General features: G+C 44.6%; 1 protein-coding gene across 2 annotated transcripts in view; it reads right to left on the reverse strand.

The window, feature by feature from the left end:
* Nucleotides 1–8735: 8735 nt before the first annotated feature.
* Nucleotides 8736–14781, reverse strand: part of cacnb4a (calcium channel, voltage-dependent, beta 4a subunit) — a 59270-nt gene continuing 53224 nt past the window's right edge. For both annotated transcript variants that reach the window (XM_061237009.1, XM_061237010.1), the window contains 6 exons: nucleotides 14380–14438; nucleotides 13410–13519; nucleotides 12557–12708; nucleotides 9931–10026; nucleotides 9648–9833; nucleotides 8736–8996 (listed from right to left, as the gene is read on the reverse strand). In XM_061237009.1, coding sequence (XP_061092993.1) covers nucleotides 8736–8996; nucleotides 9648–9833; nucleotides 9931–10026; nucleotides 12557–12708; nucleotides 13410–13519; nucleotides 14380–14438 — 864 coding nt within the window. The remainder of the gene's footprint in view (nucleotides 8997–9647; nucleotides 9834–9930; nucleotides 10027–12556; nucleotides 12709–13409; nucleotides 13520–14379; nucleotides 14439–14781) is intronic.

Raw genomic sequence — 14781 nt, forward strand, 5'->3', positions numbered from 1 at the left:
CATAGTGGTACATGACTGGGAGCCACAAGGTCGGTGGTTCGATCCCCAGTGTAGCCACAATAAGATCTGTACAGCTGTTGGGCCCTTGAGCAAAGGCCCTTAACCCTGCATTGCACCAGGGGAGGATTGTCTCCTCCTTAGTCTAATCAACTGTACGTCGCTCTTATCCAGTCTGCCAAAATGCCATTAATGTTGTGTAAAAAAGTTAAAAGCAATATTTAGCTGCGATTGATTATGATGTTCAGTGCATTTGTGGACCGAAGACCTGTAAACACTTGGCCATTCTCAGCCTATACGCATTAATCAACATATATCAACATATTTGTATTTTAAAATTAGGAGGTTCTACTCTTGGAGTAAGTGCTCCAAGAATGTATACTAGCAGGACTTTTACATTTAAGGACTATTGATGTGTGTACTGAGAACATCAAATTAAACACTTCTTTTTGAATAATAAAAGAAACCAATACAGACATCGGTAAACAAGCGCAAGACAAGGATAGGCCTTTTGTTGCCGAGTGATCTAGTGAATGTATTATGATGGGCAGATTTTTAAGTGACACCCTTTCCCTTTTTGTTTTAAAGAAAATGTCAGTGACGTAAGCAGTAGCCAAAACAAAGAGTGCCCATTCAACTCATGTCACAATGAAAGGAAATACTTCAGACGGTGACTCACAGCTGCAGAAGAGTTCAGAAGAAAAGAAGAAGAATGTTGGAGACATTTTTAGAGTTCCCATTTATTTTAGAAAAGAAAACTTTTTAAATGCAGCTAGATTGTTTTTTTTTATACATCTATTTCCCATAAAACATATTCTTTTTATTTAATCTCATAAATTAAAATGTTATATTATGCATGCAGTTTTGCATTTCCCTTTTTAAATGTCGTCTTCCACAAAAATAACAACACAATTTTCATTTGAACTTTGAACTCCGATGAAGCCGCTAAGCAGTGAGAGAGGAGAAGCAACAGCATGCAGCACTGTACACATTTGCATAGTAAATGATTCTCTTTTTATTTTAAATTTACTCTTTTTTACCAGCATGCCTTTTATAGAATACTGCACATAATTGAGAATTTGTATTCTTGGGACCTGGGGAAGAAAGGGGATAAAACGAAAGTGGAGCAATCAAAGGAAGATTGTAAAATTGTTTTACTCGGCTGCCTGTGTTGCCACGGTGCCCACCTCTCGTGTCGGTGTTACATGCATACAGCAAACAGCATCTGTGATGACATCGGATAACCACTTAAATATGTCACCTCTTAATGCAATAATGCTTTGTGTTTGTGACCGAAAGGCTGCCTGCATCCCTATATGTCAGAATGGTCAGTCATCAGTCAGTATGGGATTAAGGATTGATTTTCATGTATCTGTTGTTTTTTTACACACCTAAAGGTGAATAATGTACGCACCAATGTAAGCAATAAAGAAAATGCAGATGTTATTGTTGACATGCAAGTTTATAATCGCCCAGTATCAAGGCCTGCTCATTAAACAGAACCTTGACGTGACACAGAAATAAGAACAAATGCTACTTCTTGCATTACAATCTAAAAAGGGCCAGAAAATAAATGGCAGCATGGCTCATCTTTCCCATCAGAAAGAATGATTTACATTAATAAACTGGTATTTTGTTTGTTCAGGTTTACTTTCAATGCCTGCAAATCCTGTTATAATTGTCCGCAGACAGAACAATACAATTTTGTACAGTGCTGAAATATAGATTATGCCAATGACTGTATGACTAATAATACTGCAAAAATATTGCACAGGGTTTACTCCATTTGTATAAAGCTGATTCTGGAATTAAATTAAATAAAATTGAATAAAATAAAATGTCAAAAGTAAAATTAATCTGAAATGTGACATCACTCTAAAGGGGAAAGATGGTGTATGCTCCCTAAAGCATCTCCACCAAGGAGCTGGACATCTCCGTAAAACGCTCTGCATGCTGGGAAAAGCATGCCACAGCGATAAAGTTCAGCTTATGCAAATGCCCAATTAATATCCCTACAGCAAATACTTTTCTTTAAAAAAAATGTGGCTGCAAATGAAGGAACAAAGGCTAAATGAACTTTGACATCAGATAAAAATGTACAGTGCACCTGAAAAATCTACGCAGAAAACGGACAACACAAAAGAGGGATGTTGGGGACTCCATGATAAGAATTATTTACTTATCTGATCTAAAGAATATTTACAGAATAACTTTTTAAATATTCTTTGCAAGTGAGGACGTTAATGTGCTCGATGTGTACAGAAATATGTGCAGTTAATTGGGGGTGATGAACAATTATTTCAGTGGCAGGCTCACAGTAAATCTTGCATTGTACCCTACTGCAGTTATACAAGTAAAGAGCAAAAGGCTTAACATTTTGAATACCTCACGCTTTACAATGCCTTACAGTGCAGCATGGGACAGTGTAAAGAAAGAAATCAACAGGAGCAGTCTTCCCAAGCAGACCAAATCATTTCCTCTTGGAAATCATGAAAACAGGTCGGTTTGGCTCTATTCAAAATTGGCTTCACATAGCTAGTGCATCTACGCACATGTAAGAGAAATGTGATTTCAGGTATTTACATATTCAGATCTGGGGACAAATCTAAAGGTGACTGTGACCCAATCATTTTATTGTATTTCTCTCCATTGTGTTGTGTAAAGTTTGCAGAAGGCTCGTTTCAGCCTCATGAACCCCGCAATAACAGAAATCAGGATTCGGCAGGACTGGGCATGCCTGTACGCGTCATCGTAAACCAGGAACTCAATCAAAATGACAGGTCACATGACGCTTTCTGTCCAGACACACCCACTTCTCACACCTGCTTGTACTGAGATTCATACTATCAGAATCATTTGTTAAGTTGCATGACTGGGACACGCAAGGTCGGTGGTTCCCCGGTGTAGCCACGATAAGAACCCCACAGCTGTTGGGCCCTTGAGCAAGGCCCTTAACCCCATACTGCTTGACGACTGTCTCCTGCTTAGTATAATCAACAGTAAGTCGCTTTGGATAAAAGCGTCAGCTAAATGACATGTATTTGAATGTAATATTGGCCCTGAATGGCCCTGAATGGCCCTGAACGGCCCTGAATGGCTACAGTTGCACACCACAGCTCTGCGGCTCCGTCTGTTTCAAACACACCCACCGTTACATTTACACTCATCTTCTAACAGGACAAAAAACTCATTTCTATTAGAAACTATTATTTTGTCCTTGGTAAAGATGCTAAGGACTTGCTCAGTTGACCTACAGTAATACTATAGAGAAAATGGTAAAGATCTGCCATTTTAACTCAACAACCGTTCAGCTCCATGCATTCATACAATTCACGCAACTGGCTGTACAAAATGTAAGATTTATCAATACTATCACACGGCACTATGAGCTCACTGGTCAGTAAACTGTATGAAATGTTTTTCAGAATTATATTAATAGAGCATTGTGTCCTTGCTTTACTTTCTTGCCATTAAGGACAAAGCGGTTGGATTATGTGGAGGTTTATGTGTTATCTTCAATTAGTCAGTTTTACAGGTGCAAACTAAACAACTAAAATGATCCACAATGAGCAATTACGGAATTAGAAACATTACAAAGGAAAGTGGAGTATTTATCATGTCCAGTGGCTTACACTGAGGATCTGGTGTTTTCACATAAAAGATGCTAATATGAAAGCAAACATTATTAGTCTTCAATGAGTATCCTACAATATTCCCATTCAGTAACCATTCCATAGTGCAGTAATCAGTTATTGCATGCCTAAAAGTCATATATTTTACATACAAATATCAAAACAAAAACTTTTGTCTACGATGAACAGAAAGAAAGCTTGTTGTCGTTGTTTTTCTTGTTGTTGTGTTTTTTGGTAAAATAATTGTACAATGGGAACATGTAATCTGATTTCTGATTCTTTTCTCATTTGGCCAAATTTCTCATTTCTAATATAAGAGTTTCCAGAAATGAATCAAATAGGCAAAATAGAGATTAATTAATAGTTATTGATTTTAAGCAGAATTCTTCTATATGGAAGGGGAAGTATGGAAGTAATATGGTAATACTGGACTACCATACTACGTTTATCATAAGTATGTGCATGTGGAATCATTTTGGTACAAGACGAAATGTGCTGAATAAATTAAAATGATCTTTTGCATTTACAAATTGTGAAGATCACATCAGACTAGGATGATGAAAATGATATTACAGTAAGGTCACTTTGTTCTAACTGCGCACTCAAACACTCAAACTGTGGGAGCTCTTAAAACCCTTCTGTTGATGAATCTGTTCTCTTTTTCATGCTGAATTCACCTGCATGAGCAAATGCATACTGGTTTTCCACCAGTCCCCCCAGTGCTTCCACTAAGAGCAAAATTAGGCTGTCGGACTAATAAAGTAGCACCAGAATAGATCTACGAATATTTGACCTATTTACGATTTAACTGATGCAAGTTCCCTTCTGAATGCCTTGCTTAATGCTTACACGCTATAGGCTAGCAGGGCTTTCACAAAATGAAGGGTCATTCTTCTAACAGACAACACCTTCACTGGAGGATGTCAACAAAGTTCACTTTAATGAACAATTTTAAAATATGATGTAGATGAGGAAGGTCTTAATCAAGATGGCCCAGACAGTAGCATTGGTTACGATATAGAGATAACTAAGATACTCCTTTATTACAAGCTGTAGAACAGGGCATCCCAACATGCCTGGTCTGAAGTCTACACAAGTCATGCTTTCAGACATCTGCACAGTTAAGAAAAAGGAAGCCATCTGTCCTCAAAAGACATCTAAATCTACACAAATCTATTCAAACACTTGAAGGGTCTGCTGTCGTTTCTAACTCGGCACAGATCTTCAAAATCTCTTCGGAACACGCCCAACGACAGTCAGCTCTACTCTACTGTACATTTGTGCTATCTCTCGTGTGCAAACACCAGTCTTAGAATGTGCTATAATATTACTAACTCCACAGCTGTGTCTGTCTCACTGAGATAATGGGTAATATCAATTCACATTTCCTGGAGAAATTTGCGAAGTACACGGCAAAATAACTATGAGAAAACGATGAGGTGATGAGGCTCGTTTGATTTGGCAAAATAATAAACAGACAAGTTGAAATGTCAGGTAACTGAGTCATGGCATATTACATCAAAAAAATATTTTCAACCTATACTCTACAGAAAAGATATATTATAGTGCAGGGAGAAATGTGTTCAATTTACACATAATTGCACCAGTGCTACATACTGTTTAATGTCCCCACTGGGCTGTCGAGCTTAAAACGCAGAAATATACAAGACTGCAACATGACTACAAAGTACAATGAAAAAAAAATCCGAGAACTGATATTTGTGAAAAGGTGCTATTTAGATGAATAGTTATGACAGACGTGAACATGGTATCATAAGGGTGCAGGTCTTCTCTATTCATTCACACAAAGACTGGTATTTAGGTCAAACATTTCTACCTACTGTACAGATGAGAAAAGTCTTTTTTATTTAATTTTATTTTACCATGACTACATTAGCCTTCCTGAGCGAAACAACCTCAGAATTTTATTTAAAATGGCTAAATGTTCAAAACAACGCGGTGTTCTTAGTCGGGGAACGACGTGTAAGTGGCACAGGGATTCAAACAGGGAGAGGACTCGGCCGTGCTGTCTCTGAAGAGCGTTCCGAGGAGCAGACATAACGCATTCCTGAAAAATGTAGCTGCAACGATCTACGGATAAATTTAGGATCAACCGACAAAATTCCCTCTGATTGTCTCAAGGAGCCGATTCGCAAATAAATCTCGGTTCAGTCGCATTAAAAACGAGACAACGACTTTTGCGACTGTCCTCCCGAAGAAAACGACTTCTTCCCAACACCACTAAGGAATTTCTACCCCGGTTACGACATAGCAGAAGCATGCTCAAAGAACTACGACGTCAGATCTCCTTGCTGTGTCTAATAAGTGTTGAGTTTTCCCAGTTATTATTTCAGATGCAGAGCCGGGTGAAAACGCAGGGGGGCATGCAGGGACTACGAAAGGAAAACCTGGACACGTCGACACAGGAGTGGCACAGAGCTAGGCCTTGCCTCCGAGAATCAGACGCGTCATTTCTGCAGTGCGCTGGCATCCTGCACTCACTCTAACAGCTGAAGCGTAACAACCTCAGAATGCACGAGACTCACTATTGGAATAAATTAAGGCAGCTTCCTCCGATGGCATTCTGGTTACTGGCAGAAGTGGCTTGTCACTCTTTTGAGTGAGATGGTTGTTCTCTCCCCCTTGTCCGGGGAAGTTCAAGGCAGCCTACTGTGTACACCTGGAGACACGAGCCATTTTTCAGAACAAGCTGCTCTGTGAAATCCTCCACAGGGCAGAATTTTGTAGTCCGGTGTAAGCAGAGACATTAGTCATTAGCATCTTCTAGTGCACTAAATGGTCATGGAATCTCAACTAAGGAGGCCAGACTCAAAATCAACTAATTCTTATTTTGGATAAGTCTAACTCTTGAAGGGAGATATTTTTCTAACCTTCGAAAATGTAAAGAATCTCGGACGCAAAGTGAATGGGGAGTATGAAATAACCGAAAGAAAACCGAAACGAAGGTGGCCCTTTACTTACGCATGTATAGCATCAATTTCCGACGAAGCACGCTAAATGCATTTCACCAAAACCTAGCAATACTAAAGCTGACGAGCTGTCGCACAGGTCTAATACGAAAGGGAAATGTAAACGTTCTGGTCCATCTGCCACTGGACTAGCGGTGACTCTTTACCGGACGTGATGTGGAAGACTTTTCACCCAAGGCTTTGGAAAAAGATTCACTAAAAGTACCGGAAAACGGAAATTAATGTGTTAATGAAAAAAGTGCTACAAAACATCTAAGCCACATAGAATCAAACACCAAAAGTCTCAGCTAAGGGTTCTGTTTTGTATTCCCTATATTTACCCAGAGTTATTGATTTGTTTCTGAGCTCGTTAGCAGAGGATATGATGTAAAACTTTTGAATACATTCGAGTCTGGAAAGCAGATGTGGTGACGTACATTATGCATTCTGCATGCTTCGGCCATGGTTCAGTTCTGGGAAGATTTAGTGCCCTTTTTACATAAACTAACCCTTTTCAAATACCACTAAATACCGTTTCTAACCTTGCAGATCCTCTAGTTATAGCAGAATGAGCAGAGATAGCTTGTGTGTCCGCTGAACTGTCATGTTTTTCTTCTTCAAGAGATAAAAGGCCGTGCTATAAATTTCCGGAACCTTCTTCCTTGTAACCGTCGGCATCTATTGCCACTGTGAGCAGCATTTCTGAACGTTCTTTCTCTGGTTTGGTACGAGTAAAATTCTTCTCTCTGTCGCTACAACACCTGAAACATTAAAATCTCTAGAATCTCTACGGTGCCGCTACCCAAAGGAAACGCAGCCATCTCTAGCTTTCTCCTCATCAAATAGGGAAACTGTCAGCGCAGCAAATGCGCGCTGCAACCGGAGAGACATGCCAGTAATAAAGAGAATAAAATATGATGCGAATGACATCACGTTGAGAAGGACCTGCCGTGGATCGGGCGAGCCGTTCGCTCAGCGGCGCGCTGGCAGTTTACCCTGCCGCTGGACGTTAACCGGGTTCTGGCCCGGTCCGGGAGAGCAGACGTCCTCTAAGGGTTAAGCAGCGGAAAAGTGTAAAAAGTGTTTCTTTCCCTCCAAATTATATCTTAACCGTCAGTCCAAATTGGTAAACTTGAATTCGATCCCCCCCTCAGAAGTGGCTACGCCGCTGCTACGCTGACAGGGCGGGCCGCGGCCCCCCCTCCTCTGCGTGACGTACGTACCGCGCGGACAGAGGACCAGGCGTTCCCTGACGGGGCTCCGGGTACGGATATAGTGCAAGCCTTTTTGGGAACGTCTTATAAAATGTGTTTTAAAACAACGCGCGGCTGGCTCGCTCGGAACGCTGGGGGTTCTGCTTTAGAAAAGACGCCCCGCCCCCCCCAGGCCCTGACGCGCGCCCCTCGTGCGGGAGCGGGGGGGGGGGGGGGGGCGGGCGGGCGGAGGGAGCCGGAGGCGCCCGAGCGGCATGCGGCCTCTTCCTCTGGAGCGTGAAGCCTCCACCCGCGCCGGAGACTCAAAATACCCACAACCCAAGACAATTTCAACCAATCGCGGACGCAGAAGGAACGTGTTAGTACAGTAACACTGTTTTCTACTGGCTCCTGAAAACGTGCAAAAAAGGTTGTGTGCTGACCGCGGGGGTGCGTTAGTGCTCAAGCGTTTCCGCGGGCTGGCACTGGTTCGGGGGGGCGGGGGGCGGGGGGGGGGGGGTCGAGCTGCACCTGCCGGAGGGGGGGGGGCAGGGCGAGAGGGGGGCCGCCATGGGCCTGGCACTGGGCAACCATGCACAACCTAACACCTCGGCCAAATGGAGCCACAATGGAGCCATGCCACACCAGGACGGGAGCGAGCGAGCCTATTCGCTCTGGCATGAACCCGGTGAGCAGAAACCTGCACTTCCATTTTCAAGTAGCAAGGTTTTTTTTTTTTTTTTTTTTGGTTTTTTTCCACAACATTTTTTTTTTTTTTTTTAAAGATAGAGGTGCCCGGATTTGCCAGTTGGACGGAGCGCAACTTATTATTTTTTGGGGGGGGTGGCGGGGGAGGGGGAACCAGTGCCAGGGGGAAAAGAGGTGTCACACGGTTGGACAGGAGCCGCACGGGGTCTGAGAGCGGAGAGAGAGGCCTGGGGGCATCAGAGCCGGTGGCGGGAGTCGTGACTGTAGCCTCCGGGGGACCCGCGGTTGCGGTGGGGCTTGTACGTGTCCTGGTAGGGGTCCTGGTAGTCCTCCTCCACCAGGGGGTAGTGGTCCCGGCTGTGCTGGGAGCCCGACGACAGCCGGTTGCGGCTCTTGCGCGCCCGCTCGTTGTGGTAGTTCTCATCCGACGTCATGAGGCTGCGGCGCTCGATGGGGGAGTGATCCGCCGTGTGATTACTGTGTCTCACTCTCTGGGTCTGAGGAGGGGAGGGGAGGGGAGGGGAGGAGGGGGAGAGGGGAGGGGAGGGGAGAGGAGGGGAGGGGGGGGGAGGGGAGGGGAGGGGAGGGGAGGAGGGGAGGGGGATAAGAGAGAGTCTTGGGTTAAACACACCATTCTGCTACTACAGCACTTAAGGTCGATTAAGACTGACAGCCGGATTATTCTATATTATCTTCATACCTCAGGTTGCACCTGTAAATATCTGGCCCTGAAAGGCACACAAGCACCAGAAAGACACGTCAATGGCGGTTACTCCTGATGCAAGCAGCAGAATATGTTCCAGACGAAGCCAGCAGACCTCGTTTCACAGTGTCAGCGAACTGCAAGAAGCAGTGTGACGGGCTTGTACACGCTCACCAGAGACTGTATACACTCACCAGAGACTGTACACGTTCACCAGAGACTGTACACGCTCACCAGAGACTGTACACGCACACCAGAGACTGTATACGTTCACCAGAGACTGTATACGCACACCAGAGACTGTATACGCACACCAGAGACTGTATACGCTCAGAAGATGCTATACACGCTCAGCGGAGACTGTATACTGGAGACTGGTGGGGTAGGGGGAGACAGTGGTGTGGTAAGGGGGTATATTGTTCAGGTACGGGGGTAGGGGTCTCACCTGGAGTCCGGAGATGGCGGTGGGGTAGGGGGACAGGGCGGTGGAGCCCAGGTTCCTCCCCAGCAGGGGGTTGAGGGGGGTGCTGTTGGAGGTGTGGGTGGCGCGCCAGTACGCCTCCAGGTACTCCGCCAGGTGCTCACACGCGTCCTCCAGCTGGTTCTCGTCCAGGATGATGTCGAACATTTCCTGTGAGGGAGGAGGGGCACAGAGGGGGGGTCAGTAGGGGGTAGAGAGGGAGGGGGGTGTTTTTGGGGTGTTTTTGGGGTGTTTTTGGGGCACACACCGGGGGGCACTGGGCCAGCTTGTCCGCAGCCACCAGCTGCACGTTCAGGTGCTTGCTCTGGGACTTCCCCCGCGACTTAATGAGCCGCTGCAGGACCTGCGGGGGGAGGGGGGACACGTTACAAACACGCTAAAAACATGTTAAAAACATGTTAAAACCACGCTAAAAACACATCCTCATGCTGCTAAGGTGCTGTTCTAGCACACAGATGAGGCTTCCCGGATCGGGTTCGAATCCTGACTGAGCCAGACCCAACTGTGCCTCCTGACCCCACAGGGTGGTGAGTGACAGGCAGGAGGTTAGTGTCAGCCTGCATCTGCAGCTCAATGCTCTCTAGCGACCCCTACTGGTGGACCAGGGGCCACGGTCTACTTGCTAAAGTCGCACATGAACTGCCTTCCCCCAACTCTTTGCAAGCTACTCCTAGACCCCAAACCCCAGAAAGCTGACTTTATCCACCACTGCATCTGCAGTGTCAGCACAGCACCCACTAGTGACTGGGAGGCATGCTGACACTGCGTATATAAAATCATACATTCTGGAGGCATCTGTCTCGTCTACACTATTGTGTAACACACCTCATTCTTACACCGTTAGTATGTGGACAATATTTAGCCCAGATGCACTGTTTGAAATAATCAGGCCCTGAGTAAGACACAGTTGAGGAATGAACGAAATAAAGAAATAAAAAAATTAAACTCAGGGAGAGGGCATGGTTGGCCATTTCAGCATCAGGGCCAGTTTTCCCTTCCCTTTAGCCACTTTCTCTGGGCTCTTTTTGGGAAACCTGTTGACCTTTTCAGAAAACACAATTAGATATGTATGTTACTGTAAAATGTGTACTTTATAAGTATAAAGATCACCGTAAAACAGTCACAAACTTTCACAGAGCAGTCCTGTGTGGGACTTACACCATAAAACACTCATTTAAAATCATGAAGGTGCCACTATACCAGTTTATATTGTATTATTTACACCTGAAACATAAACACATTGAAGGAATACCATTACGTGCATCTTTCCAGTTATCGTTTAGTACTAACCTTATTTGACTGATTTACTAACATTTACTATAGTTAACAATCAAGTTATATAAACCACAGACAATGCAATCAACTGTGCAAATGATCCTGACTTGAAATGAAAATGTGCATACACAGTATGCCCCAGGGACTAGGGTTTAAAAACACTGCATTAATCAACAGCAAGCGGCCACAAGGGGGCAGTGATAATACATCTTCCATAAAGATTATTATAATAGGGCCCTGCTTCATGAAGCAGGAATACTGAGTTAGTGGGATACCTGCACTGAGTTAAACCCACAAAGCAGGATTACTGAGATAGCTGGATAACTGCACTGAGTAAAACCCACAAAGCAGGATTACTGCGTTAACTGGATAACTGCACTGAGTGAAACCCACAAAGCAGGATTACTGCGTTAACTGGATAACTGCACTGAATAAAACCCACAAAGCAGGATTACTGAGTTAACTGGATAACTGCACTGAGTAAAACCCACAGAGCAGGATTACTGAGTTAGCTGGATAACTGCACGGAGTAAAACCCACAGAGCAGGATTACTGAGTTATCTGGATAACTGCACTGAGTAAAACCCACAGAGCAGGAATACTGAGTTAGCTGGATAACTGCACTGAGTAAAACCCACAGAGCAGGATTACTGACATAGCTGGATAACTGCACTGAGTAAAACCCACAAAGCAGGATTACTGAGTTAGCTGGATATCTGCACTGAGTAAAACCCACAAAGCAGGAATACTGAGTTAGCTGGATAACTGCACTGAGTAAAACCCACAAAGCAGGATTACTGAGTTAGCTGGATAACTGCACGGAGTAAAACCCACAGAGCAGGATTACTGAGTTAGCTGGATATCTGCACTGAGTAAAACCCACAGAGCAGGATTACTGAGTTAACTGGATAACTGCACTGAGTTAAACCCACAAAGCAGGATTACTGAGTTATCTGGATAACTGCACTGAGTAAAACCCACAGAGCAGGAATACTGAGTTAGCTGGATAACTGCACTGAGTAAAACCCACAAAGCAGGATTACTGAGTTAGCTGGATATCTGCACTGAGTAAAACCCACAGAGCAGGATTACTGAGTTAGCTGGATAACTGCACTGAGTAAAACCCACAGAGCAGGATTACTGAGTTAACTGGATAACTGCACTGAGTTAAACCCACAAAGCAGGATTACTGAGTTAACCGGATAACTGCACTGAGTTAAACCCACAAAGCAGGATTACTGAGTTATCTGGATAACTGCACTGAGTAAAACCCACAAAGCAGGAATACTGAGTTAGCTGGATAACTGCACTGAGTAAAACCCACAAAGCAGGATTACTGAGTTAGCTGGATAACTGCACGGAGTAAAACCCACAGAGCAGGATTACTGAGTTTGCTGGATAACTGCACTGAGTAAAACCCTGGAACAAGAACATCTGGAGCATAGATTTTTTTACTTCAGTCCATGTTCCAGATTCGGGGGGGTTCTGGGTTTGACTGCAGTTACCCAGCTCAGCTAACTAAGTTCTCCTGGTTCCTGACACAGGGCTCTGCACGCCCTCGGGAAGCGGGCGGTTGGTGTGAGGCCTTGCGGCTCTACCTTCGGAGAGGACACTTTGACGTGGACGATGATGGGCGCTAAGGACGTCTTGATCAGCTGGGCCGGGTGGTTAATGGTGTCCGCGTCCAGAACGACCAGCTGCAAGGACCTGGCCAGCTCGAAGATCCGCTCGATCTCACTCTGGACCTCCGCTGCGACAGGAACACACAGGAACACACAGGCTCTCAGCTCCATAAAACTGCAGCTACGCATCCCTTACAGAGGTAGAGTGCAGTCCGTAAGTGTATGGAGAGTGACTCTATTTTTATTGTTGTGGCGACTCTGTATTCTAACACACTGGAGGTTAATGCTCAGACTGTCTGATGATGGCTCTTACCTAAGATGGGCCTGGTGTTGCACCTCTCAATGATGGCCCTTACCTAAACTGGACCTGGTGTTGGACCTCTCAATGATGGCCCTTACCTAAACTGGACCTGGTGTTGGACCTCTCAATGATGGCCCTTACCTAAACTGGACCTGGTGTTGGACCTCTCAATGATGGCCCTTACCTAAACTGGACCTGGTGTTGGACCTCTCAATGATGGCCCTTACCTAAACTGGACCTGGTGTTGGACCTCTCAGTGATGGCCCTTACCTAAACTGGACCTGGTGTTGGATCTCTCAATGATGGCCCTTACCTAAACTGGACCTGGTGTTGGACCTCTCAATGATGGCCCTTACCTAAACTGGACCTGGTGTTGGACCTCTCAATGATGGCCCTTACCTAAACTGGACCTGGTGTTGGACCTCTCAATGATGGCCCTTACCTAAACTGGACCTGGTGTTGGACCTCTCAATGATGGCCCTTACCTAAACTGGACCTGGTGTTGGACCTCTCGATGATGGCCCTTACCTAAACTGGACCTGGTGTTGGACCTCTCGATGATGGCTCTCTTGCTGGGGTTGTTTAGTACCGACCTCTTGGCCAGAGATATGTCCGCTGTGACCCTCGTGATAGATATCCTACAACAGTAAAGGCAGGGTCCAGTTTGTACAGGTACATGTATAGGATGAGGTACATATCACCCAATATTTTATTTTCCATTCACAACGGGTGCTACGATAATATTACAGCAACTCTGATTTGATCGGTGCTTCTTTTTAAACCTTGAATGTTTACAAGTGTGGTATTGACGATACATCTGAGGACATTAGGAAACACAAATGAAAGAAGGTAAAGAAAAAAGTGGAGGAAACTGAATATCTGTAGGAAAAGCAAGCAGAGGTATCTTTAATAAGCACAAAGATAAACAGACAAGACAGAATGCATGCCTTTTCAGTAAAGCCTTGAAGATGGACGTGTAAATCACTGGTACTTATCCATAGTGCATATGAATAAATACATTGAATGTTGTAATGGAATCGGGAATGGTCATTTCTAGAGTTCTTTACAAAGGCCAATGAAATGCCACTACTGTCCCTAAAGGCTGCTTTTAAAAACACAACAGCAGCAGCAATGTCTTAGTAGTTGGCCTAACCCTCTGTCTGCATCGGGTCACAAGTCTGAGGGACAAAAAAGGAAACGTTAACGGAATGTAATTCCAGCTTTAAATAACCCTAAGGGAAATTGTGGATAAGGCATTTTGTGCAACACAACCCAATATATTTTAACGGATTACTTAAGTAAAATTAAACACATAAGGGAAATTATTAAGGCTCTACTTAAGAAAAAGGCTCAAATAACACTTAAGCACTTTTTATGCGACTCACTTAACTTTAAGGCATTCTGAAGGGTAATTCAAAGCGGGAAATTAACTTAAGATGTTTTCAGGAGCTGGCTCTGACCCTCTGCCTGTGTAGGCCCACGTGTCTGACAACCTCACCTGCCGTCAAACCTGTGCTTCAAGAAGTCAAAGAGCGCTTTCTGCATCATGTCTGTCACCTGTGGAGGGGGGGGGGGAGGGGGGTCCCAAGGGGGCAGTTTGGGGAGGGGGAGAAGGAAGAGAAGAGAGGAAAGCGAGAAGATTAAGAGGACAGGGCAGCGATCGGCGAGCAGAGGGTTAGATTAGTAATGTCTGCTACAGTTCAGCTCTACTTGATCCGCTCATGTTCCTGCTGCTGCTCTTTGGAATGGGGGCCGTCTCACATAAAACTAAACGGACTGATCACTGACCCTTGAGGAACTAACGGCAAAATGAGAAACTACAAAAAAACAAATAAAATCGAATGATTCTATCGCAGTGCTACTTCTTGACTGACTACAGAAGCTACAGAGCCCTTTTTTT

The sequence above is a fragment of the Conger conger genome, chromosome 3, assembly GCF_963514075.1.
Source record: "Conger conger chromosome 3, fConCon1.1, whole genome shotgun sequence".
Taxonomy (NCBI): domain Eukaryota; kingdom Metazoa; phylum Chordata; class Actinopteri; order Anguilliformes; family Congridae; genus Conger; species Conger conger.